This window comes from Galeopterus variegatus, unplaced genomic scaffold (genome assembly GCF_000696425.1).
Source record: "Galeopterus variegatus unplaced genomic scaffold, G_variegatus-3.0.2 Scaffold1959, whole genome shotgun sequence".
In the NCBI taxonomy this organism is placed as follows: domain Eukaryota; kingdom Metazoa; phylum Chordata; class Mammalia; order Dermoptera; family Cynocephalidae; genus Galeopterus; species Galeopterus variegatus.
This window is the reverse complement of record NW_007728070.1, coordinates 107383-134964: the sequence shown is the minus strand read 5'-3', so window position 1 is coordinate 134964 and position 27582 is coordinate 107383. Positions and strand designations below refer to the sequence as shown.

The following is a 27582-nucleotide window of genomic DNA, read 5'->3' as shown; positions in this document are numbered from 1 at the left end:
GACGCGGCGGGCCGGGCGTCTCCGCGGGGCCGGGCCGGGAGCGGGCGCAGTCCCTGGGGCGGGGTGGGCCCCTCCACGGCGTCTCTGGGGCGAGGCGGGTTCATGGCAGAAGCACGGGGGAGTGACCCCAAGCCGGGATCCCGCGTCGCCGCGTGCGGAGCGGGTGGCCTTTCCCGGGACGCGGCGTCGGTCCCCGCGGACGTCTCGCCGCTGCGGTCTCCCACTCGAGCACTGCGCGCGGCGGAGCGGGCCGCCACGGTGGGTCCCTGGTTGCCTTTGGTGGTTGTGAACACAGACGTGACGTCGGGTGTGCGGGTGACTTGCAGCCGCGAAGGTGGACTTGCAGAGGGACGGCGTGTTGGTTTCCTCCCTCGTGCCCACACTCCGGCCTCCAGGAGCTGGATACGCGGCCCTCACTGAGCCTGGGCACTCTCTCCCGGGACTCTTGCTTGAAGTCTCGGCTTTAAATGCCGTCTTGTGTGGGGGTGGGCTCCTGATGAGCGTCGCGGCGCCGGCCTCGGGCTCTGGTCCAGACGCCTGCCCGACTTCTCCAGCTGCGCGTCTGTTGGTGACCCCAGACTTGCCCCGCTCCTCCACCCTGTTCCTCTCCCGCTCGCCCCTCCTCGTTTTGGCCCCATCCTTCAAGGCCTCACACTGGAAACCTCCGGTCGTCTTCGGTTCTTCCTTCCTTCTGTCACTTCTTGTGCAGTCCAGCAGCAACCACTGACTCCAGGCACCTCGATCTGGCCATGTCTTTCCCCCTCTTCTGCCTCTGTCCTCTCTCTCGGGTGTCTCCTTACGGGACTTGCTCAGCTCTCACCCACCTGCCTTTGCCCCGCTGTCAGCTGGGAAACTAGAGCTGTCTTTTACTGTTTTAATTTACTGAAGCAGTTTGGTACAGACTTTGTATAAAGTAATATCTATAACGTACATGTTAATGACGAGCCATAAAACAGGATGGACAGTGGCGCTTACCACTCATCTCAGGAGCCCAGCTGGTATTCCCAAAGCTGCACAGCCGCCTCTGTGGCCTCTGCCCTTTGCCCCTCCTCCCACAGGTAGCCACCTTCTGAGTGCCAGATTTCATATGAGCCTTTGGTAGGTATTTCTTGCTAAAGACAAATCATGTAGTTCGTCTTGTTCTTGTTCTTTTTCTTTACAAAACTCACACCAGACTCCGGCCTCTGCGGCAATTCGCTCTTCCCACTTTGTTGTATGAGTTGTCCCCGTGACGGTGTGTGAGTTCATTTGTTTTAACAGCTTTATTAAATTTTGTTGTGTAAATACATGACCACAGTCTTTTCTTGGCAATGCTGAAATCCAAGTATCTTTGAAACCAAAAGGTTTTTTTTTTTTCTTTTCAGTTTGTTTGGTGGCAAAACCTGAGTTGGTGAAGTTTAATAGCCTCCATTCCACTTAGCATGATCATTCACACATTTCACTATAGGAATAATGTCTGATTATGGGGTGCTGCCTCTGACCCCAGTGAGGCTGTTAAATGGTAAATTGTGGCATACAATCTTTGTATAGTCTGAAAAATTCTGAATTCCAAAACATATCTGCTTGGGGGTTTTGGACAGGGGATTGTGACACTGTACACCACAGTCCTTTGTCCATGCTACTGTTGAATGGACATTTGGGTGTGTGGCTTCCACATTTCTGCCATTTTGAACAGTGCCTCTATGAACAGGCTTGTCTGTGTTTGGTGCACACTGGTGAGTTTTTCTAGCATGTAAATTTGGCAAGAGTGAAATTGCTGGATTGTAAAGAGCATACATGTTCCACTTTACAGAGGACACCAGATTATTTTCGAAATACCAATCTGTTTTCCTGATACCAGAGTAAGAGTTCAAGAGAACTCCACATCTTCCCTGACACTTGGTATTGTCAGACTTGTTCATTTCTGTCACTCTGGTGGGTGTACGATTGCAGAGTGTATGATTGCAGCCTTCTTTTTAGCACATGCGTCATAGCTTGCACTTCTTTAGCTTATAACTCTCCAGTGGTTGCCCTTTGCACTTAGAGGACTATCAGCTTGTAAGGCCTTACTCAATCTGACTCCAGCTCACCTCTTGGCCTCTTAGTTCTAAGACCTTTGGCTTTTCTTACATTCTTCCTACCTTTTAAACACCCCAACCTTCTTGCCGTTGCCCAAACATGTGTTTGGGCCTCAGGCCCTTTGTGCTTGTTTTTCACAAGATTTGAAGTATCTTCCCATTCTCTCCTTTTATTTCTCACTACATCACTCTGTGTTATTTTCTGAAGTGATCACAATGGCCATAGAATTCTTTATCAATTTTTTAAGTGTTATTTTTTTTCCTGTAGAAATAAATCAGAATGAGTTATGCAGAAAAACCTGATGAAATCACGAAAGATGAGTGGATGGAAAAGCTCAATAACTTGCACGTTCAGCGAGCAGACATGAATCGTCTCATCATGAACTACCTGGTCACAGGTAATGGCTTATAGTAAGGATGCTACCAGTTGAACATTAGCCTCTCTTGTACACACAGGTAATACTTTACCATGTGATGGTAAAGTTACGCTTTGTTTAGACATTATAAACACGCAGTGCTAACCTGATAAATTTGTGAATTATCATGTTAAAGATAACCTTTTCTGGAGATGATATAATTATTCCTAAGGCAAAAACCTGTTTCTTGGCCTTTGATGGTTTTACAGTTATATAATCAAAAGGTAACTAAGACTGTTCTGAAGTACCTTTGAAGCCCGAATAATTGGTCTCTTTTGGCCAGTCCAGAATAGTGGCCTGTTTGTAGGTGTGCCCAACTCAGAAGAGGGAAGGGAGGGTGGAAGTGTGCAGAAGGAGGAGCACTCAGCACCCTCCCCGACACCGGGGAGGAAGTAGGGCATTGCCACTGGGGGTGAGAAAATCCACGTTTTCAAAAGGCATAAGGCAAAAAATAAGTCTCCCCCGTTAGTCTCCAGTCCCCCTCCCAAATTATCTCTGTGAAAGTTTTTTGAAAGGTGATGAAGAAGTGCAGGCCCGTCCTTGTGTGTGCGTGAGCGGGCGGGTATGTGGCGGATACACCAGGTCTGATGTCGGAAAGAATTGTAGACTCACGCTAAGAGGTGGGAGTCAGCAGGCTGCCATAGATGCCCAGCCGGTGTGTCTTGCCTCACCTGGAACCAGACCTGCAGCTTCTGGCATCTGGACCTGTAACATCAGCCTTCTTAAAGGAGTCCACACCCAACACACTGGGCTAGCAGTCGTTCTGACCTCTGGCTGATAGGTCAGAGTTTTTTGGGGTAGAAATGAATGAAGCATATGCTTTGCATTTTCTATATTTCCAGGGCATAACTTGTAAACCACAAAGATATTAATACCAAGTCCCTAAGAAAGTGTGGTTCATATGGGAGGTTACTTAATTGAAGGAATTGGGCTTTCTAGAGGTGCAAAGTCATTATGTCTATTCCTTGCTAACTTTCCTAGCAGTGAATGTGGTTTTCATTTTCAGAGGGCTTTAAGGAAGCAGCGGAGAAGTTTCGAATGGAATCTGGGATTGAACCCAGCGTAGATCTAGAAACACTTGATGAGCGAATCAAGATCCGGGAGATGATACTGAAAGGCCGGATCCAGGAGGCCGTCGCACTGATCAACAGTCTCCACCCGGAGCTCCTGGACACAAACCGGTACCTTTACTTTCATTTGCAGGTGAGTTTCAGCAGTGGGTAGTCTGGTTTACAGGCACTTGATAACTTAAGGTTGTTCGCAATGACTCTGAAATAACTAGGCTAATTTGCAACAAAGAGTATTGTTTTAATTTATGTGGGGGAGGGGTTTGAATTAGCTGCTGTTTTATGTTTTTCAGAAGCTATTTTTTGCTTTGAAAATGCAAATAACTCAGAGATGCTAGAAAAATCTCTCCTTTGAGATGTCCTTTTGACTGGAACCAAGTTCCACACTACATGATGTCACTCACCTGGTCGTGTGTTGATTAAGCTTGTTTGTCTTTGCCGTTGACCAGCAACAGCATTTGATTGAGCTGATCCGCCAGCGTGAGACAGAGGCGGCACTGGAGTTCGCCCAAACACAGCTGGCGGAGCAGGGTGAGGAGAGCAGAGAATGCCTCACGGAGATGGAGCGCACTCTGGCCCTGCTGGCCTTTGACAGCCCTGAAGAGTCGCCCTTCGGAGACCTCCTCCACATGATGCAGAGGCAGAAGGTAGAGCTTGCTCGGGGGACGTCCTCCTTGCTTACCCTCAGTGGATGTTCAGAAGGGGGTTCTGTGACGATGCCAGGCGTGGTGCATTTGTGGGGTAGAATGAGAGACAGGTGACTTCTGGACACGGGACACCATGGTATGGTAGCAGCTATTCCTCCCTAACTTTTAATCTTATCTTGCTAAACTAGGACATATTGTAGCTATTAGGACGGAACTTTAAAAAGTTCATGTAAAAATTCAATTAAAAGTTAATACAAACCTTTCCATGAACTTTTTGAAGTACCCCTGTATACGCCATTCAGACCTCTTTGCCGATTTATTTAACTTTTTTCCTGTTTATTTGGAGACTATTAGAAACAGATGTCTTAAGTCGTTGTAACTGAAAATCTTGTGTTTTCTTCTGGAACTTAACTCTCTTCTCTGCTGCTTGAGTGTCCAGTACACGTGACAGCTTGTCGTTCCCAGATCCAGGTGCCTTCTGCCCTGTCCCAGACTCACCCCTCCCTGGCTCTGCCTCCTGTGGAAGGACTGGCCCCCTTCCACAGGGGGCGGGTGAGGGTCCACCCGAGATATCCTCTTGAGGCTCACTGGGGGGATCTTACATCGACCCCGCACCAGTCTGTCCTCTCTCGGTCCCCTCAGCACTTTGTTCCAGCCTCGCTTGTGGCAACAAACTGCCCTCTAGGCCGGATGTGACATTTGCCAACCGGACTATATGCTTAGGGCCAAGACCGAGAGTTCCTTCCAGTTACAGGCTTATTGTTTGTTTAAGTAAACAGCCAGCTTCCCAGGTAGAGATGGCTTCCGAGAGTGTAAAGTGCATATCACTAATGGCCTCTTCCTGCACATGCCCCATGTGTCTGGCTGTTTTATGGGGTATTTGTCTTCTAGGTGTGGAGTGAAGTCAACCAGGCGGTCCTGGACTATGAGAACCGTGAGTCAACGCCCAAGCTCGCAAAATTGCTGAAACTGCTGCTTTGGGCTCAGAGCGAGCTGGACCAGAAGAAAGTGAAGTACCCCAAAATGACAGACCTCAGCAAGGGCGTGATTGAGGAGCCCAAGTAGGCTGTATGGGCAGACCCAGCATGTCCCTGTGGCCCGGGCTCGCCTCCATCAGTCTACGACTGGAAGATTTTTACTGCAGTAGAGAACTCTTTTTCTCCCCTCGTGCTTTTTTTTTGACCTGGCATCTTTTTTAAAGAGAAAAATGGCCCTTTTAAGCGCTGGAAAATGTGTGGCGAAAGACACCGTCTGTGTGGAAGCCTGACACAGACTGCACGCCGCGGTGCCTGCTTTAGAGCTGGGCAGCTGTGGTTTGCCCTCCAGCACTCTCAGAACTGTGGCTGCTGAGGACTCTGCCTGCCGCTGAGCGCTGCATCTTTAGGGACATCGGGTAAGCTTAAGGCCTCCTGCTTCGAAGTATATGAAAAGCACTGATGACAATTTTGCTTTCTGTTAGCTCGTAGGCAGACAGCATGTGTTCTTAACTCTCCTGGGTCTTGTCAGGCCTTCATCTACAGGTTTTTCCTTACACCTTTGGTTCTTTGCTTTTTCTTTTTTCCGATAGGAAAAAATATATAGATTTGTAAATCCTAATTCAAAGATGACTTTTGTGTGAGGGTATCGAGTTTGATTTCTTTTTCCCTTTCATCTGGGTTGTGTGGATTTTGGGGAGATGTGTGTGTGAGGGGTGGGGCTATGTGGTTTTTAATTTTTTAAATATATATTTTGGTGCTTTATGTGATAAGAGACTCATTCATAGTGGATCAATGAACCATCTCTTCTGGGCAGTTTTGTTGAAAATAAAGGTTTCTCTTTAATTTCAAGAATGATCAAAATGGCCTCTAAAAAGTTTTAATCATCTCAAGCAGCCTTTGTTGTCAGGGCTGACTTTCCCCTGTGGTAATGGCAGTGGCATCGGCTAGCACCTGAAGCTGAAGACTGTGGTGCCCAGCCCTGTGCTCAGGGAGCGGCCTTCGTGAGAGCAAGGCAACCCTGGTGCTGATGCAGACGGCGTGGCCTGGCAGGAAGAACGCATGTCCAGCCCCAGTGATCTGCACTTCAGCATTTCAGAGCAGCTTCTCATCTTTTATTTCATCGTCAGCCAGTTCTGCAGATGTCCTGCTCTGCTCGGCAGACGGCGTGGCCTGGCAGGAAGAACGCATGTCCAGCCCCAGTGATCTGCACTTCAGCATCTCAGAGCAGCTTCTCATCTTTTATTTCATCGTCAGCCAGTTCTGCAGATGTCCTGCTCTGCTCCCTCACAGATTGTCGTCTGCTCAGTGGAGTGCAGGAGGGAAATGGCCTGACCCGGGATGGTGTGGTCAGTGCAGTTGGTGGGTGTGTGCCTATGTAGCCCAGAACACGATGTGCGTTTGGATTCGCTGCAGTGGACCACCTGGAGCTGAGTATCTGTGCCTAAGCAGGGATGAAAGTCGTGTTGTGGATAGCCGCAGAATTCCCAACACATCAGAGCGGGTCTTGTGGACACGTGGTGACGGTGCGGGCGCCGTCCTCAGATGTGGGATGCTGTTAGTGCTGACTTGGAGGACCTGCTCGCCTTACTCTTAAGCAGCAAGAGGTACCTTGACAAGAGAGGTCAGGCTGGGGCATGATCGCCAGCTTACCAGCACCCACGTGGCCGGGGCTGCCTCTCCTGGGCTGTCTGCTGATCCTGGAGCATCTGCTGTCTTGTCCTCTCCACTCGTTGCTTTCCTCTCTCACTTGGACCCTGGTGGGGTCGTGTTTCCAAGCTCTCTACTTCCACTTTCCGTGGTAGGAGCTTTTGGCAGTACTTATTTTTACTTACATTGTTTATGTAATTTAGCAACAGATGCAAAGATAAAACTTGCATTGATTATAAAACCATTCTAGCCTCCAGACTGACCCTTCGTGTAGCCCTTTTGATTTTGTGAGGATGATGTACCCGGGCAGGGGTCTTCCCCTTACCTCCTAGAAATGGTGTTTCGACTCTACTCCTGCTGTCTCAGTAGTCTTCAGATGTTACTTTTTTTAGGATTATTTCCTCTGGGGTTTGAGAATAATAATAAGTTAGAGCAAAAAAGTTTTAATCTTCAGGTAATTGATAGGTTAAATATAGCAGAATCTGGAAGAAAAACTAGGTAGAGATAAAACTACATTTTTTGAAAAGCACCAGATAATTCAGCATATTCCTAATTATCTTGTTAGTGTATATAAGACCTCTTACGTGAATAATTAGTATGTAATCAATCTGACATGTTCTCAAGGTCAGAGGGCGTGCGATGTGTAGTGAGGGAAAGCTCGTCTGCAGGGGTCATATGCACAGACTATCAGGACAGGATGGGGTTCATCACATGCATGAAACGTTACGATGTGGTTATAAGACGAAGTGTTGGTATATTATGTACCAGTTCAACCAGTGTGTAGCTTGGTAAGCCAGTGCTAAAATCCAGTATGGGCTAAATGTTAGACTCAAATTTCAGATATTGTTTTCTCTACCTTTGTTTAAGAGCCAGACTGACTTCTCCCATGGTTGTTAATGGACTGGAGTCTCCTGAGGAAGTGCTCCTTAAATTTGTCCTGTTTGCCACCTCTTTGCAGTCTCTTTTTGCAGCCAGCGAACAAAAGCAAGCAAGCAAGCCACTTTGGATAATGAACGTTCAGTATAATTCAGTTTTTCTACTTGGTCTCACTTGGATCTCACTGTTGTGTTTATTAAAATGTAGTTACGTTTTACAGAGTAGTTTATTTCTTCTTTTTACGCCTTCTGGTGGAAAGTGCCTTGAAATAAATAAAATTTGAGAATATTCTGCTACTCTGTGTTCCTGATATCATGAAGTCATGTGGGGAACAACCCCTAGTTTGGAATCTTTTCAAAGCGTAGGGATTATTGCAAAGCAAATGAGAACTAATATATTTCACTATTTGAATTAAGGTTTCCAGGTTTTAGAAAAGGCAGATGTTGATCAGGATTGGTATTTGAGGCCAAAGTCTCCATGGTACGTGGCTGAAGACTGGTGGCCCTGTGCGTGTGGAAACTGTACACCAGAGTCCACTGAGGCCTGGGCGAGGCCAAGCTCATCTTTCTGTCCAGTCAAGACGTGATCCGATCATCTAGGCAACAAATCAACAGAGTAACCATTACTCTGTCAGAAAGAAGAAATCCAGGGTTATCAGAGGTGGGAGCGGGGAGGGAGAGGGGAATGGGGAGAGACTGGACAAGGGGCATAAAGAATAAGTACGATTTGTAACAATATATATGCAAGTAATATTGATTTGATCAACATATGTCAATGTTAACCCCCCAAAATATGTATAATCAATTATGATTCAATAAAAACAAAAAATTTTTAAAAAGACAATCTGAAAACACATAGGGAAAATATATCGAGGACAGTTTTTCTAAGGCAATGGGATGTCTTTATTTTCTTATTTCTGTATACTGTTAGTTTTGGAGAGTGGAGGGACCAAGGGTTCCAGCAAGAATCTTACACATTTTATGATAAAGACAATGACATCCTTGGAATAAGGAAGCACGATTCCCTTCTGGGGTGTCACTGTCAAGTCTCAGTGTGAACACAGACCAAACTAGAAGCCTCAGGTGAACAGGGGCCTCCCACTTCCCTGCTAATGGAAGGTGTTGTGTGGTGTGTAGCAGGCAGTCACCGTCACAGGGCTGGAGGCAGTGACCCACGGGTGGTGCAGTGGCCCGTCATCATGGACCTGCAATAATTGCTGCTCAGTTAACATGTTTTATTCTGATACATGGAGATTATTTTTCACAACAGGTATGTTTTTGCTTCAGAAATCTGTATTGCTTTTTCAGATTTACAGTAAATTGTATCATCAGCGTTAGTCATTTAAAATCCTTTGTAAAACCATACCCAGCTCTAGTACTTTTGTGCCTGTTCAATTCTGTGACTCTATTACCTGAGACAAACGTGCCTCATGTTTTGAAAAGTGCAGAGTAGGTTGCTTTTGGTGCCTGTTTTTAATTTGGTAGTAAAAGTTATTACATTTTTCTCAATGGTCATCTGAAAGCTCTTTTCTTCCATGAAGGTATTTTAATAAGAACAAAGAATTAAATTAACACATTTGTATTGAATGTGTTGGTGTTAGAATTGATCAGTAGAAGGAAACTTCAGTTTGATGAAACTTTGTGCTTTGGTTTCCATCTGTCTCCGCTCTGACAGTGCTTCCCTTTTTGGTGTGTGTGTGTTTCGTGTAAATGTATGTGTTTAGTTTGAAATCTGTCATCTGTCCTCTAGAGCTGTGGCACTATGGTTTCGTAGACCATACACACAAGAAAATTTATCAAGTGAAGCCCACAGATCAGATGCACCCAGCTGTACCCAAAAGAATGGACAGAGGAAGTAATGACTGAAGATGGGTGGATCATGTCTGTCTGTGTCTCTGAGCAGGGGCTCGTTGAGTGCAGGTCAGTTTGCAAATGTCTCTGCCCCGCTGTCGACACTAAGCAGCCCCCTCTACTCAAGCTTGGTGGCAGACTTCAGACTGGCACATGGAGCCTCAGAGAGGAAGATGACCAGAATGCAGTTGCTTACTGTGCCCCATGTGACTGCCCGTGTTCAGAGGTGCCCCGTGTGTTTGGGGATGGGCTGCATGAGCCTGCCGCCCGTCACGGTCCCCGCCTGGCTGTGCCTTCCTGCTTCCCGCAGACACCGCAGCGGCTTTGCTCACATTCAAGGTCTCCTCCCTCCTACGGATCACAGTGTTTGACCATTGGGCTAATTTTCCCAGCTTGCGTTTGAAAGTGGAGCAAGCTGGCCTGTCACTGTACATGGGGGTCGAGGAGGAGCAGGGGGAGGAGGAGGTGGTGGTCAGCCAGGAGCATGGGCCCGGGGCAAGGGGACGGGGCTCTGGTCCCTGCTTTGCCACAGACTCATGGGACCAGCCAGCCCTTAGTCTCTGGGCACTCCAGTTTTAGAAATGTTGAACAGCAGTGTTTATAAGATTCAAGCAATGAATTCACTAGCACTTTGAAAGAATGAACTGTTGCAGAACCTTCAAAACTTCTTCAGCATAATGGACTGTATTACGCAGAGCCCATTACTGTGACTGTGATGTTCATCTTTCTGGTTCCCAGTGAAATTTTACACAATTCTCTGTCCTTTTTTTCTCCACCATTTAGAGTATTAATTCAGCGTGGACGGTGGATGCCCCTCCATTTGTAGTTAATTTGTGCAAATTATGTCCAGGGCTGGGATCTTACATCTTAGTTGCCTGTCAGTGATAGCGGAGGAAGGTGTTATTTGCAGTCTCATTTCCCACATGTTGGACTGGAGAGGGGTGGGTCCAGGTGGGGTGCAGGGAGGAGCCCCAGCCCAGGCTCTGGTTTGTCTGTATTCATGGAAAGCTACACGGGCTGTCGCGGGACCTGTACTTGACCTCCTATACTCATTCTCCTTGGCAGTGTGGGTCACGAAGGAGGCTGAGGAAGCGGGGAACCAACGTAAGTGGTGAGGCGTGAACTTGTTTAAAAAGAAAGCTTTACGGCATGTCTCCTTGTGGCAGCACTTGAAATAAAGAAACATGTTAGGCGGGCAGGACCCAACAAGAAGGCGGAGCCATAGGCCCCCAGAAGCAGGCCAGCGGGCATCTGCTGACAGCTCTGTCACAAAGGTCTCCTCTGTCCTTGAGAACCCAGGTGGTAACTGTTTACCATCCTTTCCATATGTGATTTTCCACCTTGAACCTCAAAGATAGTTTGTTGGTTGGGTGTGCAGCAGCTCGTAGAATCTGGAAGCCTGGAGACTGTGTCCACCTCGGCCACCACTGACACTGAATGTCCCTGCCCCCCAACCCAGAGCCTGGCACATATTTGTTGGTTGGGTGTGCAGCAGCTCGTAGAATCTGGAAGCCTGGAGACTGTGTCCACCTCGACCACCACTGACACTGAATGTCCCTGCCCCCCAACCCAGAGCCTGGCACATGGTCAGTGCTCAGAACAACTTTGTCTATGAATTCAGAGGCCAGTGACCATCTTCAGCTCCCTTCAGCACGGCCCTGTAAGATGGGGACCACCATCACCCCCATATTACAGACGGGGAAATGGACTCTCCCACGGCTCCCTTTCATGTCCAGGGCCTGCCACTGGTTCTGGGGTCGATCTCCTCCAAAGCCCCCAGTCCAACTTTCCTGCTGCCAGCGAAGCCCCAGTGCCAACCTGGGGTGGGAGGGAGTGGAGGCTGCAGCTCTGCCAGGGCACCTCACCTCAAACCAGCCTGGGCCCGGGCAGCCGTGGGTGCCGTTCCTGTGGGACTGGGTGCCGTTCCTGTGGGACAGCAGGGAGGTCCCTGGCCCAGCCTCCCTAGACGTTGGTGGGGCGGGGACCGAGGGGTACGCCCCGCAACACGTCCTGGGAGCGACAGACAGGAAGCATCCGGGGACTGACACGTGGACTTGGGCGGTGCTGCCTGGGTGGGTCGGCCCATCAGGCCCTGGGACACGCTGTCCCCACGGCCATCCCAGCGCCCTGAGCCTGATGCAGCTGCCCCCGGAGGAGGCCCGCAGGGACGTGGCTGAGGACGCCCAATGGTCCAGGTTGGGTGACCCGCAACACAATGGCTTGGGGGCAGGGTGGATGTTTGGGGAGGGAGCTGAGACGCTGCTGGCTGGGACCTCAGTGAGGAGTGCTGCTCTGTGGCATGGGCTGCACTGCAGGAGGCTGCCCTCCCAGACCCTCCTCCACAGCGGGGCCACTTCTCTCTGCCTGGGGCTGGCACACCCCTCCCTGGGCAGCCCAGCCCTTGGGAAAGAAGGAGGACCCTTCTCCCTGCCACCGAGTCCCAAGACCTGGCAGGTGCCCTTGAGCCCTTCTCCCAGCTGGTAGCCCTGGGAGTCTGGCAGTTTGGGTGATGAGGAGGCATGCCTCTGCCAGGTAGGACCACACCTGTTGATGGGTGTCCCCACAGCTGGGGTGAGGAGCAGCACAGGGGCACCTGACTGAGGCCAGCTTTGGGGCAGGCAGAGGGCCAGCTAGGAGCACTTGCTGGAGCCTGTGGCTGGCTGGCCAGGTCCTGCCACCACATGCCAACTGTGTGCCAGGATGGTTCCCCATTGGCCTCGGCCCTCCAAAGGATTCAGTTGTGGGGAGAAGGGCACAAGCAGGTCACCCACCCCTGTTCATATTCTGTTTCCCCCAACCACTGCTGCCTGCAGAGGCTCTAGGGCAGGTGATACCCATGGAAACTAGGAGTGAGATGGCCCCAATGGGACCCCCTAGAGAAGTCCCCAATCTACAGAAGAGCCACTGCCTCACTGGTTCTGTGAGCTGAGGCCCCTTGGCCACAGCAGCTGGACCCTGGGCCCAGAGTCCGGCCTTGTGGATTCCAGAGCCAGTCTACAACCAACTGCGACAAATGCATTCGGGGGAATGGCACATTCCCACACCGCCTGTTAGCCATGTGGGGCCAGGACTCTGGAACTGCTGGGAAGAGCTGCAGGAAGGCCCTTAGGGACAGTGCTGCTCCTGGGTGTTGGGGCAGAAATGAAGGCAGAGCTGGTGGGAAGAGGCAGAGGCTGAAGGTCGAAAGAAACCTTCCAAAGCCAAAGCCAGCAGGGGAGGTGAGGAGCCACAGAGCCCACACTGTAGCCGCCCTGGGTGTGCTGGGAGCAGGGACCACCAGGAGGGCCTGCCTCGCTCACTTCCTCCTCCCCTGCCCAGCATGTTACACCCAATGTGTAACCCTGGTGGAGGGCCAAACCAGGCATCTCAACCAGCTCACAGAGAGTTGTGGCCCCAGGGCTGGTGGAAAGTTCCACAAACATCACTGGCAGCTTGTGTTTTAATGGCTCCATCTGGCCTTTGCCCTAACCACTTCCCTTCGGGGGCTCTCTCTTTAAGAGGGAACATTTGGGCTGGCCCTGTGTGGCTTGCTTCATTGGCCTTTGGCAGCTGTGTGGGGTCAAGGCTGTGCACAACCCGCATGTGGGCAGTGACGAACATCATCACTTCTGTGGACCCTCTTCAGCCTATCACAGAGGTGGGGCGAGGCCAGCTGGGCAGGATTTGAGAGAGGCGGCGCCTGGACTAAGTTCCTGGCCCCTGGCATGGTGTGTTCCCCTTTCCTGAGTTGAGGGGCCACGTGACCACCTGTTTGCCCAGCCCTGCATGTGGCTTCTGCACAGGGGCCACTTGCAGGAAGTGGGGGCTCTGGAGGTTCCTAGAAGCATCGTGCTGTGCTGGGGGTGCCAACCCGAAGCTCAGGGCAGCACAAATGGGTAGGATAAAGATTTCGGGCCCCTCCTAAGCTTTCTAGTTTCTAATCAATCCCCCAGTAGGAAGGAGAATTTGGGCCTGGGATCCTAATCTTCCCTCAGGCACATCTGGGTCGCCCCACTAGCCAGATTTCCTTGTTCCGTGCCCCCAGTGCTGCCGAGGGTGTCCCTTGGCCAGCCTGGCCAGCACCCCACCCCACTCAGGGATGGAGCTGTGGGTCCTCCCAGCCCAGCACCTTCAGTTCAGGGCAGACTGACCGCCTGTGGCCACAGAGGAAGTCTCAGTACTCTGACAGCATGGACAGGGTCAGTCCCAGTTGGCCACCGCCATTTCCAACTGGCCTTCCCACCCAGAAAACAAACAAGGCCAAGCTGTCCTTTCCCAGCCAGGTTGTCCTGTCCCAGTCAGGTGCACCCAGGGAGGGGCCGCATGCAGGGCAGGGTCCCATTGGGTGCAAGTGGCCCCTTTGCTGCCTTGACCACATAAAGGCTTTCGGTGTGGGGTTGAGTGTTGCTCCCACGCCTCTGCCATGACCCTGTGCAATAGTCAGTGAAAAGCAAACTCCGTGTACACGTGTTCACGGTGGCCCTGCAGGACTCACCCAGGACAGGGCGTCTGGAGGCTAGGGCAGTGCTGTGGGGGGCAGGGACTGTACTTTGGACTGTCCCTCTCTGTGCTTTCCAGTTGCCCAGAAGCAGCATTTGCTGGTCCACTGGTGAATGCCAGGACAGACAGCCAAGCCCTGGTGGCTGATGGCTGATCCTGCTGGGGGGGCCTTGACCAGGACAGCAGCTCCCAGCAGGTAGCATGCGAGGTGTCTGTGGCCCAATAAGGAGGCCCTGTCTGCCTTTGAGATAACGAGTCCTTGTTGGCCATTTGTCAGGCTCTCTGCACCAGTGCCACGACCCCCTCTGGGCCCAGCCTGCCTGAGGCCTGCCGTGGCCTTCCCACCCTCACTGCGCGGGCCTCCTCCCTGCGTGTTCTGCAGACCTCCCAGGAGAACCCAGCTCTGTGCACTTGCACCGAGTGCACCCCCAGCCCCCTGCCCTTCTACCCAGCCCCCACTCTCAGGGCTTAGGTCCTCACTGCCTGCTTCACAAAGAAATCGGAGTTGCCAGTGGGAACCGTCCTGTTCCTGTCACCAGCTCAGAGCTGCCGTGGCCAGCCTGCCCTCCTGACCCCCTGGGGCTACCCCTCCCTCACCGCATCTCCCACGCAAGAAACGTGCTCAAGACTGTGTATTCCTCTCTTTTAAAAATTTTTTTAAAAATACGTATATATATATAAATATATGTATATATAAGTATATATATATAAATACATATATATATAAGTATATATATATAAATATATATGTATATATAAACTGTGAGTTTTAGGACAGTTTTAGGTTATGGAACGACTGTGAAGATAGTGCAGGGAGCTCCCGTACACCCACACCCACTGTCCTGTTAACATCTTAGATTATCATAGTACATTTTTCACGATCAGTGAGCCACAACTGATATGTCATCATGAACTGAAGTCCGCCACTTATCCAGGTTCCTCAGTTTTCCCTGAGTGTCCCTTGTCTGTCCCAGGACACTGTCCAGGCCCCAAGTGCTGTGTAGATGTCGCGTCTCCTCGGGATCTTTGTGGCCATGGTGGCTTCTCAGATTTTCCTTTCTTTTTTTTTTTTGTCTTTTTTCATGTCCGGCAACGGATCGCAACCCTCGGTGTTGCGCTCGCACCACGCTCAGCCAGTGAGCGGGAACCGGTCTGTATGTGGGATCCGAACCCTCGGCGGGAGCACCGCTGCGCTCCCAAGTGGCGCACTGTAGCAGTGCGCCACCGGGCCGGCCCTCAGATTTTCCTTTCTGATGACCTGGTGGTCTCTGGGACTGGCCAGGTGCATGGTGGGGTGTCTGCTATTAGTATTTGCCTGGTGTGTCTCTCATGGTCAGCCTGGGGTCAGGACTCTTGGGAAGGAAGACCCCATGCGGGACGGGCCCTTCGTACCATGTCCTGTTGGGCCAGGCTGTCTGCTCAACTCATCATGATCGACGGTGGCATGCCTCTCATTTTTAATAAGCAGCAAGTGAAAAACAAGAAAAGCCTTTGCCTGACCGCCCCCCAGCAGCTGCCAGTCATCTGTGCCCCCCCCAGGCCCTCAGGCTCACCTGTGCCTGTCGAGGAGCCAACCCATCAGTGTCCTGGGCCCCCACCTCCTCGAGGCTCTTCTTGGTCACCCACACAGTGGTGGTCAGTACTGACTCCAGCCCCAGCCCTGCTCAAGCACCCTCCAGGGTCCAACTCAGCGAGGCTCCAACTGAGCCTGTGCCCAACTCCGCTGCCTCCCTGCCGGGGGTCCCTAACTCAGCACCCCCACCATTGGTCCTGTGGCTCGGAGAGAAGTCTGGGTGCACCCCACGCAGAGTCCTGCTCTTCCCCTGATCCTCAGTGGGCAGGAGTCACAGCAGCCTCTCTAGCTGGGCCCCACTTCCTCGCCCGCCCCAGGGAATGCGGTCCTGTGGTGCTATCATTCTTATGAGATGTGTGGTCAAGGTGAAGAGGCCTCTTGGCCCCCAGCTTCTGCTCTGTCCATTTGACTATCCTCACCTGGGCCTTGGCTGCCCTGTCTGTGCCTGGGGCCTGTGCTCACACTGTCCACTGCCTGGGCCACTTCCTGGGGAAACTGCCCTCCTGGACCCTCTCCACGTGCTGCAGCCTAACTTCTGGAGCCCGCGGGAGGGGTGGTTTTTCCTTTTTGTATTTGGTTTCTATTGGTCACTTCAGGTGGGGTTAGCCCCAGCGTTGGCCATCAACAGTGTCTTTGAGGGGAGAAAGGAAGGAAGGAGAGAAGGATAGAACAGGGCAGTGTGGGCTCAGCTGTGGAGTGGCAAGGGGGCTGGACACCCTACCTCCTGGGCCCCGAGCAGCTGAGACTCCAGGGCAGACGTTTCTGGACATCTCCCTGCTGCAGACACCCAGAGGGGTCCAGTGGCTTGTGGTCACTAGTTCTAGAACTGGGTCCAGGCCCTGCAGGGTGCAGCTTCACTGACCGACTCCTAGGCAGAGTTGGCATTCAGAAGGGTCTGCAGCACCGAGGGCACTTGCACCTCTGGTGGGGTGCCCTGCCACTCAGAGCTGCACTTCAGAGGGTTCAAAGCTCATCGAGAGGTGGCACATGAGGACTTCACCCAAGGGAGCGGCTGCTCTGGAGCATGGAGGGGCAGCGTCCATCTCCATTCCTCTGCCCTGTGGTCTGTCCTCAGCCCCCACTCATTCACAGCTCCCTGGGCACCAGGACCCTGAGGGTTGTCATCCTGTGCCCTACCCGAGTCTGTGTTCATAGCATGTAGCCACCCATAGGGTCCTGGGGGCTAGGGAGCCCCACGCCCCCTTAGGCCACCTGCCCTAGCCTCTCCCTCTTCCCTCCATACCCTTCCTTCTGTGGACAGTAGCTGCACCCCCTGCCCCTGGCGAACCCTAGACTCACCCAGCCAGGAGGAGGCCGAGGGTCCCGCCCCAGGTCACCCCCAGGCACAGAAGGTGTCCACTCTGCCAAAGGGCCCTCCTGCTACCACCCTGCCCTCAGGTCCCCTCTGGCTGCCCCAGTCCACCCAGACCTGATACTCAGGAGCTCGGCTGAAGCCAGTGCCCATCACCAGAACCTGGGGCCTCCTGCTCTCTTCAGTCAGCGGCAGCAGCTACCGAGGAGGCGTGTCTGCCCTGGAGCCTGGGCAGGTGGGGCTGCTGCCTGTGATGGGCTGAGAAGGATGCCTCACCCCCACCAGGTTCCTCCGATGGCTGCTGGGTCCTCTCCTGGCCACCCAGCCTTGCCTCCCCGAAGTCCTCTGAGGGGCAGGCCCAGCCAGCTCTCCTGGGGCCCCGCAGGGGCCACCGTACTGCTCCTTGGGGCCCTCTTGCTCCACCTCAGCCCTGCCACTGCCTCTGTGGGTCATTAGGTGCCAGCTCCCTGCTGATCGCCTCCCTGGGCCCCTGGGGCTGCTTTCAGCCTCTGCCTGCATTCTCCTAGCAGCCGGGGGCAGGTGTGTGTGGAGGTTTGCAAACTTGCCAAGTTGCCTTCCACAGAGGGCATCCCAATGCACAGTCTTTCTGACATGTGTGACCGTGTCTTATGGTACTTGGGAGGTCTCTGAGGGATGACCTGAAAGCAGCAGGCCTCCCAGGGTCTCTCCAGGGCCTGACCTTCTCCCCTCCTGCAGGCCCGAGTGCCAGGTATGGACAGGGATGCTGCTGCTAGGCACGGGTCTGCTGTACTGCGCCCGCATCAGCATGCCCATCTGCGTGGCCTCCATGAGCCAAGACTTTGGCTGGAACAAGAAGGAGGCTGGAATCGTGCTCAGCAGCTTCTTCTGGGGCTACTGCCTGACGCAGGTCGTGGGCGGCCACCTTGGGGACCGGTAACTGTCCTCCTCTGCTCCCCAGTGCCTGGGCTCAAGGGGTGGGTGGGCTGGCCGTGCTGCTGCACACTGAGCAGGAAATGGCTCCTGAGGAAGGAGCCTAGTAAATAAATTTGGGGAGAGGCCCTGCCCAGAGGAGGACGTGAGCTGGGGGAGGAGGGGCCAGCCCAGGGAGACCTGAGGTCAGCAGGGGCTCAGCAGGGCAGCTCTGGGGTGTGGGCAGGGCCTGCAGAGGTTCAGCCCTGTGCCCCACATCTCAGCGCTTGTCTGCAGGGCAGGGATATGGTGGCACCCACCCCAGAGGGCTCCTCTTAGCGCAGGCAGTGCCCCTCATCCCACCTGCACAGCCCCCATCCCCTCCCTCATGTGCCCCCTGCAGGATCGGGGGTGAGAAGGTCATCCTGCTGTCAGCCTCTGCCTGGGGCTTCATCACCACCGCCACCCCTCTGCTGGCCCACCTGGGCGGTGCCCACCTGGTCTTCATGACCTTCTCGCGCATCCTCATGGGCTTGCTCCAAGGTAAGGGGCTCCTCGGGCTGCTTCCCTCTCCTCTCTCTGCTGGCATTTAGCTCTGGCTCCAAGTGGAGTAGACCAGGGGAGTGTGCACATGCAGGTGCACACTTGTGTGCATGTGTGTGTGTGCTGTGCACGCAGGTGGGTGTGCGAGTGTGCATGCGTGCACATGTGGGTGCCTTTGCATGTGTGTGCATATATGTGTGTGTGCATACAGGTGGGTATGCCACTGTCCATGTATGTGTATGCATTGCAGATGTGCACATGTGTGCCTGTGTACATGTATATAAGTGTGATGCATGTGTGTCCGTGTGCTTGTGAATGCATGTGTGTGCCTTCTGTAGGCACACGCTCTCTGCAGTGACACACAGGATCAGATGGTGCACCCACATGGTAAACTTACCTCCTGGCACCCAACTTTGTCACCAAACACATTACTTCAGTGACATGTCCCAGCTGAGAGGGACCTGCTTTGGGTCTCTGGGTTTCATTCGTCTGTGTCACTTGTGTGCTGATGGTGCCTCTGATGCTGGGACTTTGGAGAAACAGCACAGCCTCCAGCCTGGTCACCACATCCATCTGGGCTTCCAGATCTGGGCTGGCTAAACCTGCTCCTTGTGGCCTTGCCCTGCCCTCCTGAGCTGGCAGCAGGTTGGGAGGAGGCTCTGCTGCCCTGGGACCTCCGCCCCCCAAGTCCAGGGAACTTGGGGAGCTCCCTCTCAGGTCCCTTCCCACCCTCCCTCCCCCACAGCCTCACCAAGGTTCAGACTTGGGTGGCATCGCTCACAACCTCTCCTGTGCAGAGGAAGGGTCTGCCCTGGAGAGAGGCCACTCTTGCCATCAAGGGGGCCACGTGAGCAACATGGGCACCGCCCACCAGGACCCACACAGGGCCCCACACGTGGCCGTCCTCAGGAAGGTGCTGTGAGTGCTAGTGATGATTTAAGTGTGTTCATTCATTGTGGGACCCCGTCCCAGAGCTGGCCTCCTCCAGCATCACCCCCTCCCTAAGACAGCCTGGGACCCAGCCACAGGAGACCCTCAGCAACCGTGAGCGGATGAGGGAGAAGGGGAGGGATGGATGACCACTGAGGGAGGACGAGCCCAGGGGGTGGGACTTCTGGGTGAGGAGGAGGGTCCCAAGGTGCAGCAATTGAGAAGACTACACAGCCTTGGAGCCAGGCCAGGCGGATCAACGCCTCACTGCTGTTGCTGAGAAGGTCCCAGACCCTAGGGCCCAGGGAGGTGGGTGGCTGCCCTTGTGAGTGGCTTGGGTGGGCCTGGGCAGGGCAGGGCATCACCTGCCCCTGCCAGCCGGCTACCAGTGCCAGGCTGCACTTCCCTGTGCTGGGGCCAACGTGTTCTTGCTGTGACAGCTCGGTGCCTGAGCCACGTTCTGTTGAGAAGCTGCTTAATGTTTGCCTGTTTTAATGTCACATGTCGTCCTCTGCCCAGAAGTCTATCTGGGGGCCTGGTAGCAGCAGGGTGATCATGTGATAACCGTCCACACTACCTATAGCCGGGGACACAGAGTGAGGATAATGGCGTGCCTTGCTGTGTCTGTGCGTGTGGTCTGTGGGCAAGGGGAGCTGTCAGGGTTTCCCAAGATCTGAGGCTTTATGCTTCAGGGGCATTAAACTTATGGAGAGAGCCCCCACAGATCCTGCCCCCACCCTTGGGGTTGGGCATCCTCTGGACTCACAGCCCACACCTGAATGGAGGGGCCCGGGACGAGCTGCCTGGCTGGGCTCTCTGCCCTCTGAGGCTGCTGCTGGCTGGCCCCCCGAGCGACCACATCTTCTGCTTGTCCCAGGGGTTTACTTCCCTGCCCTGACCAGCCTGCTGTCACAGAAAGTGCAGGAGAGTGAGCGCGCCTTCACCTACAGCACTGTGGGCACTGGCTCCCAGTTCGGGTAAGTCCAGGCCCCTTCAGGGGCGGCCTCTGGTTGGGGCAGGGGACAGCCACGCAGGCCTGAGGCTGCTCTCCAGGGCACTTGCTGCTGCTCTGCGGGCCTGTGCATTTCTTTGTGCGTGTTTCTGCCGTGGGGTGGGGCTCTGGCACATGCATCGGGGAGTGACCACTTTGTCCTGTCCTTCCATCTGTGCTCGCAGAGCCAGGTGCTGTCGCACCCTCTGCACCCACTCCAAAGGAAGAGTCTGCAGCCCCAGAGCGGCTGGCCAGGTGGGCTGCAGCCTGAGCCCTAGCGGCAGGCGACCAGGTTTCTACGTATTCCCTGATCTAGTCAAGTTGACACCTAAAATGAACCACCACATGCACTCAGAAGTGTTTCTGAAATTTTATCCTCTATGATAAACAAAGCAAAACAAACAAAAAAAAGTGGAGGTTTCATGTCAGTGCGCTCCCTTCACAGTTTCCTTCTCGCCACCGTTTTAGTTTAAAAGAGTCCACAGCACAAATCGTAGGCCAATGTGAAGCCCAGAGGCGAGACACTAGCAACACTGCAAGTCCCACAGCAGCCGCCCCTCTGCCTGACACGCGTGGCCCATCCCAAATCCCCCCAGCGCTGTGTGTCCCGGGTATCCCTGAACACTTGCAGTTCTTAACAAAGTGCTGCAGTGCTGAGGCTTCAAGCAGCTGCTTTAAAGGCAATGAAGACACCCTCTTTTCTAGGGGTGCAGCTCACAGCAGGGTGGGTATTCTCAGGGTGTCTCCTTACTCCAGCTGTGCAGCTGGGCTCACAGCCACACTGCTCCCCGTCCCCCCAGGATGCTGGTGACAGGAGCCATGAGCTCCCTGCTCCTTGACTGCTATGGCTGGCAGAGTGTCTTCTACTTCTCAGGCGGACTCACCTTGCTGTGGGTGTGTTACGTGTACAGGTACCTGCTGAGTGAAAAAGGTAACCACAGGCCAGGGGGGCAAGTGGCAGGCAAACGCAGCTGCCCAGTGCCTCCTCCCCTCTCAGTGGCCTCAATGCCCACGGAGCAGGGGCAGCTCAGCAGGACCCCAGAGGCCACGGCCTTGACCAGCTCCAAAAGAACCATCTAGACTAGAGCCTCAAGAAAAACGCTATTGATTCAGTCTGGACAGTTCCATCTGGGGGAAAGTAGGCATCCAGAGAGCCTGCCAGGCCAAGGAGAGGGGGTTGCAGGAGCAGGTTGAGTCCTCAGGTGGTGAGATGGGGACTCAGGGACTCCAGGACAGGCCCTGGGCTCTGGAGGAGGACGTGGGCAAGGGTCCTTTAGACCTGGACCCTGGAAGGTGATGCTGCCTGCTGGTGCTGGGCAGAGGACCTGGGAGGCAGGGCCGAGCACAGCTGGTATGGATAGGGCCTGCCAGCCCCTCTGGAGCTGCCCCCAAATCACTGGTCTGCTGGGAATGGACACTGAGTCACTGGTCCCGATGGCCATCACCCTAAAATCACCTGCTTTCTCAGATCTCATCCTAGCCTTGGGCATCCTGGAACGAGGCCTGCCAGTGTCCAGGCACACCAAGGTCCCCTGGAGGCAGCTCTTCCGAAAGCCTTCTGTCTGGTGAGCTGGGGCTGGTGTGGCTGGTCCAAGCGTGGGGCCAGGACAGCAATGGTGGGGTGTAAGACTGGCTGGACCTGCATGGCCCCAGGCCCCAACAGACCCCAGAACAAGCAGGGTCTGTGACTCAGAGTGGGTGGGCCAGTGGGGGGCTGAGGACAGAAGTGGTCGGTGGTTCCGCAGGCCCACTCTGAGCCTGGGGTCCCGCAGGGCGGCCATCGTCTCCCAGCTATCCTCAGCCTGCTCCTTCTTCGTGCTCCTCTCCTGGCTACCCACCTTCTTCAAGGAGACCTTCCCCCATGCCAAGGTGAGTCTCCCTATCCCAGGGCATGCACAGGGTGAAGGAGAGCCCAAGAGGCTGCTGGGGCTGGGCTTGAGCTGTGGCTGGATGCCGTGGTCCCTGGCCTGCAGACATGGGTCCCCAGATGTGGCTTGTGGCCTTACCGTGCCTTTGTGCACACTGGGGAGCAGGCGTCTGGTTTTGAGGCTGTGTGAGCAGGAGACGCACAGCCCTGCTCCCTGTGGCTACTGCCGCCTTCCTTGTGCTGGACTTGACATGTTGCCCGGCAGGGCCCCTCCCTTAGGGCCTGGCCAGCCGTCTGTCTGTGGCTGAGGAGAACCCTCACAGTCCAGCTCAGGACCCCTGAGCTGCACGTTCCCAGGGCAGGATGACCCCTCCTGGCTCTGCCTGGTACGGGGTGGGGAGTAACATGGGAAATTTGGGCTGCAGAGGAGACAGCCGCTAGCAGACCTAGCACTCAGCCAGGGGTGGCTGGAGGCTGCTCATGCCCAGCCCAGGGAGGGCCTTGGCCCTGTCTGAGCCACACCCCTCCCTGCAGGGCTGGGTCTTCAATATGGTGCCCTGGTTGGTGGCAATTCCTGCCAGTCTGTTCAGCGGGTTCCTCTCTGATCGTCTCATCAATCAGGGTGAGTATTGGGAGGAGCCAGGGCTGCACCCTAGGCTGGCTGTTCTTCCAGGGGGTGGGAGGCTCCCCTCCTGGGAGATGCAGCTATCGTGCTGAAGAGGCCCATGCCCCAGGGACTGGCTGGGACAGAGAGGCACCCTGGCCCTTCAGAGCCAACCCAGGGTGTGGACGCAGCTGTGGGCCTGCCAGCCACTTCTTCCCAGCTTCAGTTTCCCCATTAAAGGGCAGGGGTTGGAGTACAGTGAAAGAGCCAGCCCCTGCGGAGGGGGCTGGGCGCCGGGTGGGGTGTGAGGCCGTAGGTGCCCACATTTGCACTCTAACCTTCCAAAGAGCCCCCAGACCCAAGGGGGATGAGCCCAGGGATGTGTCCTCACAGACGCACATGTGCAGAGGCATGTGTGCTCACACACTCAATCTGCACAAGCACATCCATCCTTTAAATGCTACAGTATTTTCCCTAATTACAAAAGTAACACAAACCATGGTGGAAAAAGAAAATCTGGAGAAACACAGAGACAGTGAGAGCCACTTGGCTGTTTAACGCCTTTGCAGCTGTCCATGTGGCCATCCTTCCATGCCCAGACTGCGGCCAAGGAAATCCTCTGAAGTACACACGCACATTTTCATCCATGACGTGGGATACCCTGTGTTGAGCCTGAGGTGCTGCCCTGGGCCACCCTGTCGTCTCCTCCCTTGCACCCTCTCTGTAGCTGCTCTGGGTGGGACCCCACTCCAGGGCACGACGGGAGGTGCAGCACGAATGTATTAATGGGAACCCCTTCCCTGGTCTCCCTCCCCATCCAGGTTACAGAGCCATCACGGTGCGGAAGTTCATGCAGGTAGGAAAGTCTTCCCTGTGGCTATCCCTGGACATCCGTTTTGTTCCGGGTCTCCTGGGACCTGCAGATTATGTCCCAAAATCATTAGGCAGTTGCACAGCCTCCCCAACCGGCCAGCCCAGGACCCAGACGCGGCTGGTTTAGATGACTGCTGGAAGGTGCTCTTGGATCTGTGTTAGGACACTTCTCCGAGCTTGGAGGGTGGGCTCTGTGCCCCTCTGGGCCTGAGTATGCTCACATCAGTGGGACCTGCCCCACATAGCTCAATGAGCAGGGCTGGGCCCATCTGTGGGGAGCCTTGCCCAGGAGGCGTTTTCAGGTCGGGCAGGCCTGACTCTCCCTTGTTCGGTGCACCCAGGCAGCTGCCGGGCAGGGCTGAGCCAAGAGAAGGCCCTGGCAGCTGGCACACTGTGGGGCGCCTGCCCATAATGATGCCTCTTTGCTGCAGGTGATGGGCCTTGGCCTGTCCAGCGTTTTTGCTCTGTGTCTGGGCCACACCTCCAGTTTCGTCCAGTCTGTGGTCTTTGCGTCTGCCTCCATCGGCCTCCAGACCTTCAACCACAGGTAAGGGCTGGCCACCCTGTCCATGTCCTGCTCTGCAGGACCGTGAAAGGAGGGGACAGGGCAAGGTCCCTGTGAGCAATCACAGTGGCAGTGGCTGTCCAGTGGCTGTAAGGGCTGGCCACCCTGTCCATGTCCTGCTCTGCAGGACCGTGAAAGGAGGGGACAGGGCAGGGTCCCTGTGAGCAATCACAGTGGCAGTGGCTGTCCAGTGGCTGGTGTGGGTGTCCAGCCCTGGGAGGGCCTGGGACCAGCTGGCAGCTTGGACACAGCGTGTGCAGTGGGCTCTGCCTTTCCCTCTCTCTGCCTCCCTTCCGGCTTGGCGGTGTCACCGGGAGCTGTTTCAGGGACCAGCAGTTCAATGTCATTTTTCAAATTAGTGAACAGCCAATGTGTGTCTGTGCGAGCCACGGATGTGCTTTTCCCATGGCGTGCAGAGCCTCAGGGTGGCCCGCCCCTATGGCCCCACCAGCCCTTCCAGTGGTGTGCGGGTGGCCCGTGGCCACTCACCCTCTGTCTTTCCTGCCCCCGCAGCGGCATTTCCGTCAACATCCAGGACTTGGCCCCAACCTGCGCAGGCTTTCTGTTTGGTGAGAACTTGCCTGGGTTGTGGGGGCTGCCCCCCTGGGTGGGATGGGAGGCTGTGGGGGCTCAGAGGGGCTTTCTCTGATGGTCCTCTTCTCTCTCTCTCTGGCCTGTTCACAGGTGTGGCCAACACAGCTGGGGCCTTGGCAGGTGAGGGTGGGCCTCATGCCCCGGGGTTTCCCTGCCCACGGGGAAACAAGCCCAGGGACAGGGGGGTTTCCTGACTGCCCTCCCCATCTTCTATCATCTCCTTCCAGCTCCCCCAGTCCTGCTGGGTGGGCCGTGGTGCCCTTCAGAGGGGTCCCAGTGTTAGAGGAGGACAGGGAACCCAGAGAGAGAACATAGCTGCTTTCTGAGGTGCCCACTTACCCTGGCTGGTGGTTGGTGGCTCATAGGCCACTATCCCACCTGACCCACAAATGTGAGATAAATGCCGGTGGTCTGGCATCCCCAGGTGGACACCTGGCCCCGCCGGGTGCTGCAGATGAGGGGGTTGTTCTCCCACCACCTGCCTGTCACTCTCGGTTCCCCTCTGGAGGGACACAGGGGACTTGCTAGGGGGTGATTTCCTGAAGGTTTGTGAGATGTCTGCCCCTCCCAAACGCCCTGAGTCTGAGCCGGGCCTGGCAGCTGGGACATCCAAATCCAGCCCTTGGAGCACCAGGGGTTCAAACCACCAGGCCCTGCCCACCCTAGCCCTCCCCCCCTCGCCACTGCCCAAGGGCCCTCAGCCTGCCTGTGCCTCTCTTGGTGCAGGTGTCGTGGGCGTGTATCTGGGTGGCTACCTGATAGAGACCACCGGCTCCTGGGCCTGCATGTTCAACCTAGTGGCCATCATCAGCAGCCTGGGACTGTGCATCTTCCTGGTGTTTGGACAGGCTCAGAGGGTAGACCTGAGCCCCACTCACGAGGACCTCTAGCTCCTCAATCCCTTCAGTCCTCAAGGAGCCTCGCATCCCCTGGGACAAAGGCTCAACTTAGGAGACCTGATTGCTTTGGATGTCAGAGCAGAGGAGAATGTGGACCACCATGGAGGGGGTTGCTCACTAAGACATCTAAATGAGCTGGCGGGAGGGGTGGGGGCAGATACCCAAGCCCACGGCAGGCCCACCCTCTTTCTGAGCCTCAGTTTCCCCACTTGCCCCAGGAATGAGCCTGCCCTCCTCACAGGGTTGGTGTGACTGTCAGGGGTGAGTGGTGGTATTTTTAGCAGCAGCAGAACCTTTGTTGCTGCCATGATCTGCTCCACGTAGACCCCTGCCCCGGCAGCCTCCTGCAGTCTCCCACTGTGGGAACGTGCCCGTTAGTGCAGGAGCCAGGGTGCCAGGCTAGAGTCTCCCCCACCCCAATCCACTTCACTGTTTTCCTTTGATGGACGATTCTCTGTGGTGAGAGCCATCCTGTGCACTGTAGGATGTTTAGGAGATCCCAGACCTCTACCAACTCCATGCCAGCAGCACCCTTGTGGAAACCATGGCTCTAGACAAGGCCTCGGAGCTTCTGCTTCTCGAGGGAGCCAGGCTGAGACCCCCAGGTTGATGGGTAGGCAGCAGGCTAGAGACCCTTGCCCATCTCTGGGCCCCGTCCCTCTCCACCCCCGCCACCCCGTCTCTCCTGCTGTGGATCCCTTGGCATTAACGATGCGTTCTGAGCAGGCAGAGACCTGGGCACCCTCGGGCCCTGCCTGGACACTGCCATGCAGTGACTCTCTGATCCAAGTGCCAGCCACTCCCACTGCCAGGGGGATGTGGACCACGCACCCCAGAGCTGGGCAAACCCGTTTCCAGTGTTGTCTTTCTACCTCCATTTTTATACTCCAAAGAGCTGGTGTTCTCATGAATCAATAATAGATTTTGCAGGGTGTATATGTAGAGAAAAGAAACTATAAATACAAAGAAAATCACGCCAAGGCCTTATTTAAATGATAACTATTAAACTTCTTGAAAAGAAGGTCATTATTGTATTCAACACTTTGTTTTTCAAGAATGAACACGTGTTAAAGATTTTGTATAACTCACTCATAAGGAAACAGGTACAGTGTTAGAACCAGGTCAGAGGAGAATCCCAAGAGTTGTCCATCATGGATCAGGGATGCTGAAATGGACACACAAAGTCAGTGCTGGCTTTCTGCTGTCCTTCCCTGGCATGTCTGCAGGGGATGGCTCTTGGGCAGGGCTTGCCAGAGGTGTGCTGTGAAATGACAATGTGTACTTTCCCATTTAAGAACAAATATTTCCCTGCCGTCTTCCCAGTTTTGGTCAAAAAGCACCTGAAAGATAAAATTCTTGATTACAAAATGAGTCTGGCCTCCTAGATAAGCTGCCTGATTATTTACGTAGGCATAGGCAGGAGTGTTATCACCATGAAGGCCCTGGAGTAGCCTTGCTGGGGGCTTCTGGAAGAATCTCGGGCACTTCTGGAAGCCCTGGCAGGCAGTGTTGTCCCAAGTCTGGGAAAGCCTGAGACGCTCCTGAGCTGCAGATTTCAGAGGCAGAAGCTGCACACAGTGAGTGGGCTCCTCGCCCTGCCACCGCCGCCGCCTCTTGGGTAAAGCACACAGAACATAATAAAATGCACCATTTTAACCATTTTTAAGTGCACAGTTCAGGGGCACTAAGCACATTCACACTGTCGTGCAGCCATCACCACATCCATCTCCAGAACCTTTCATCTTCCCAAACTGAAACTCAGTCCTGGGCCGGCCTGGTGGCGCACTGCTACAGTGCACCGCTTGGGAAGCGTGGTGGCGCTCCCGCCGAGGGTTCGGATCCCACATACAGACCGGCCGCTCACTGGCTGAGCGAGGGGCGGGAGCAACACCGAGGGTTGCGATCCCGTGGCCGGTCCCGGTCC

The 27582-nt window shown here is 54.6% G+C and overlaps 2 protein-coding genes across 2 annotated transcripts; both read left to right on the top strand.

The window, feature by feature from the left end:
• The first annotated feature begins 2331 nt into the window (after nucleotides 1-2331).
• Nucleotides 2332-7904, top strand: GID8 (GID complex subunit 8). Its single transcript, XM_008579806.1, has 5 exons — nucleotides 2332-2455; nucleotides 3480-3676; nucleotides 3990-4187; nucleotides 5079-6214; nucleotides 6342-7904. The coding sequence occupies exons 1-4, from the start codon at nucleotides 2338-2340 to the stop codon at nucleotides 5250-5252; spliced, it is 687 nt and encodes a 228-aa protein (XP_008578028.1). The 5' UTR covers nucleotides 2332-2337; the 3' UTR covers nucleotides 5253-6214; nucleotides 6342-7904.
• A 3633-nt stretch (nucleotides 7905-11537) lies between these two features.
• Nucleotides 11538-25649, top strand: SLC17A9 (solute carrier family 17 (vesicular nucleotide transporter), member 9). Its single transcript, XM_008579805.1, has 13 exons — nucleotides 11538-11732; nucleotides 17619-17816; nucleotides 18196-18335; nucleotides 20143-20242; nucleotides 21057-21187; nucleotides 21725-21821; nucleotides 22029-22125; nucleotides 22658-22745; nucleotides 23549-23583; nucleotides 24032-24147; nucleotides 24679-24734; nucleotides 24850-24879; nucleotides 25486-25649. Exons 1-13 carry the CDS (start codon nucleotides 11674-11676, stop codon nucleotides 25647-25649), a joined length of 1311 nt encoding a protein of 436 aa, XP_008578027.1. The 5' UTR covers nucleotides 11538-11673.
• Nucleotides 25650-27582: the final 1933 nt, after the last annotated feature.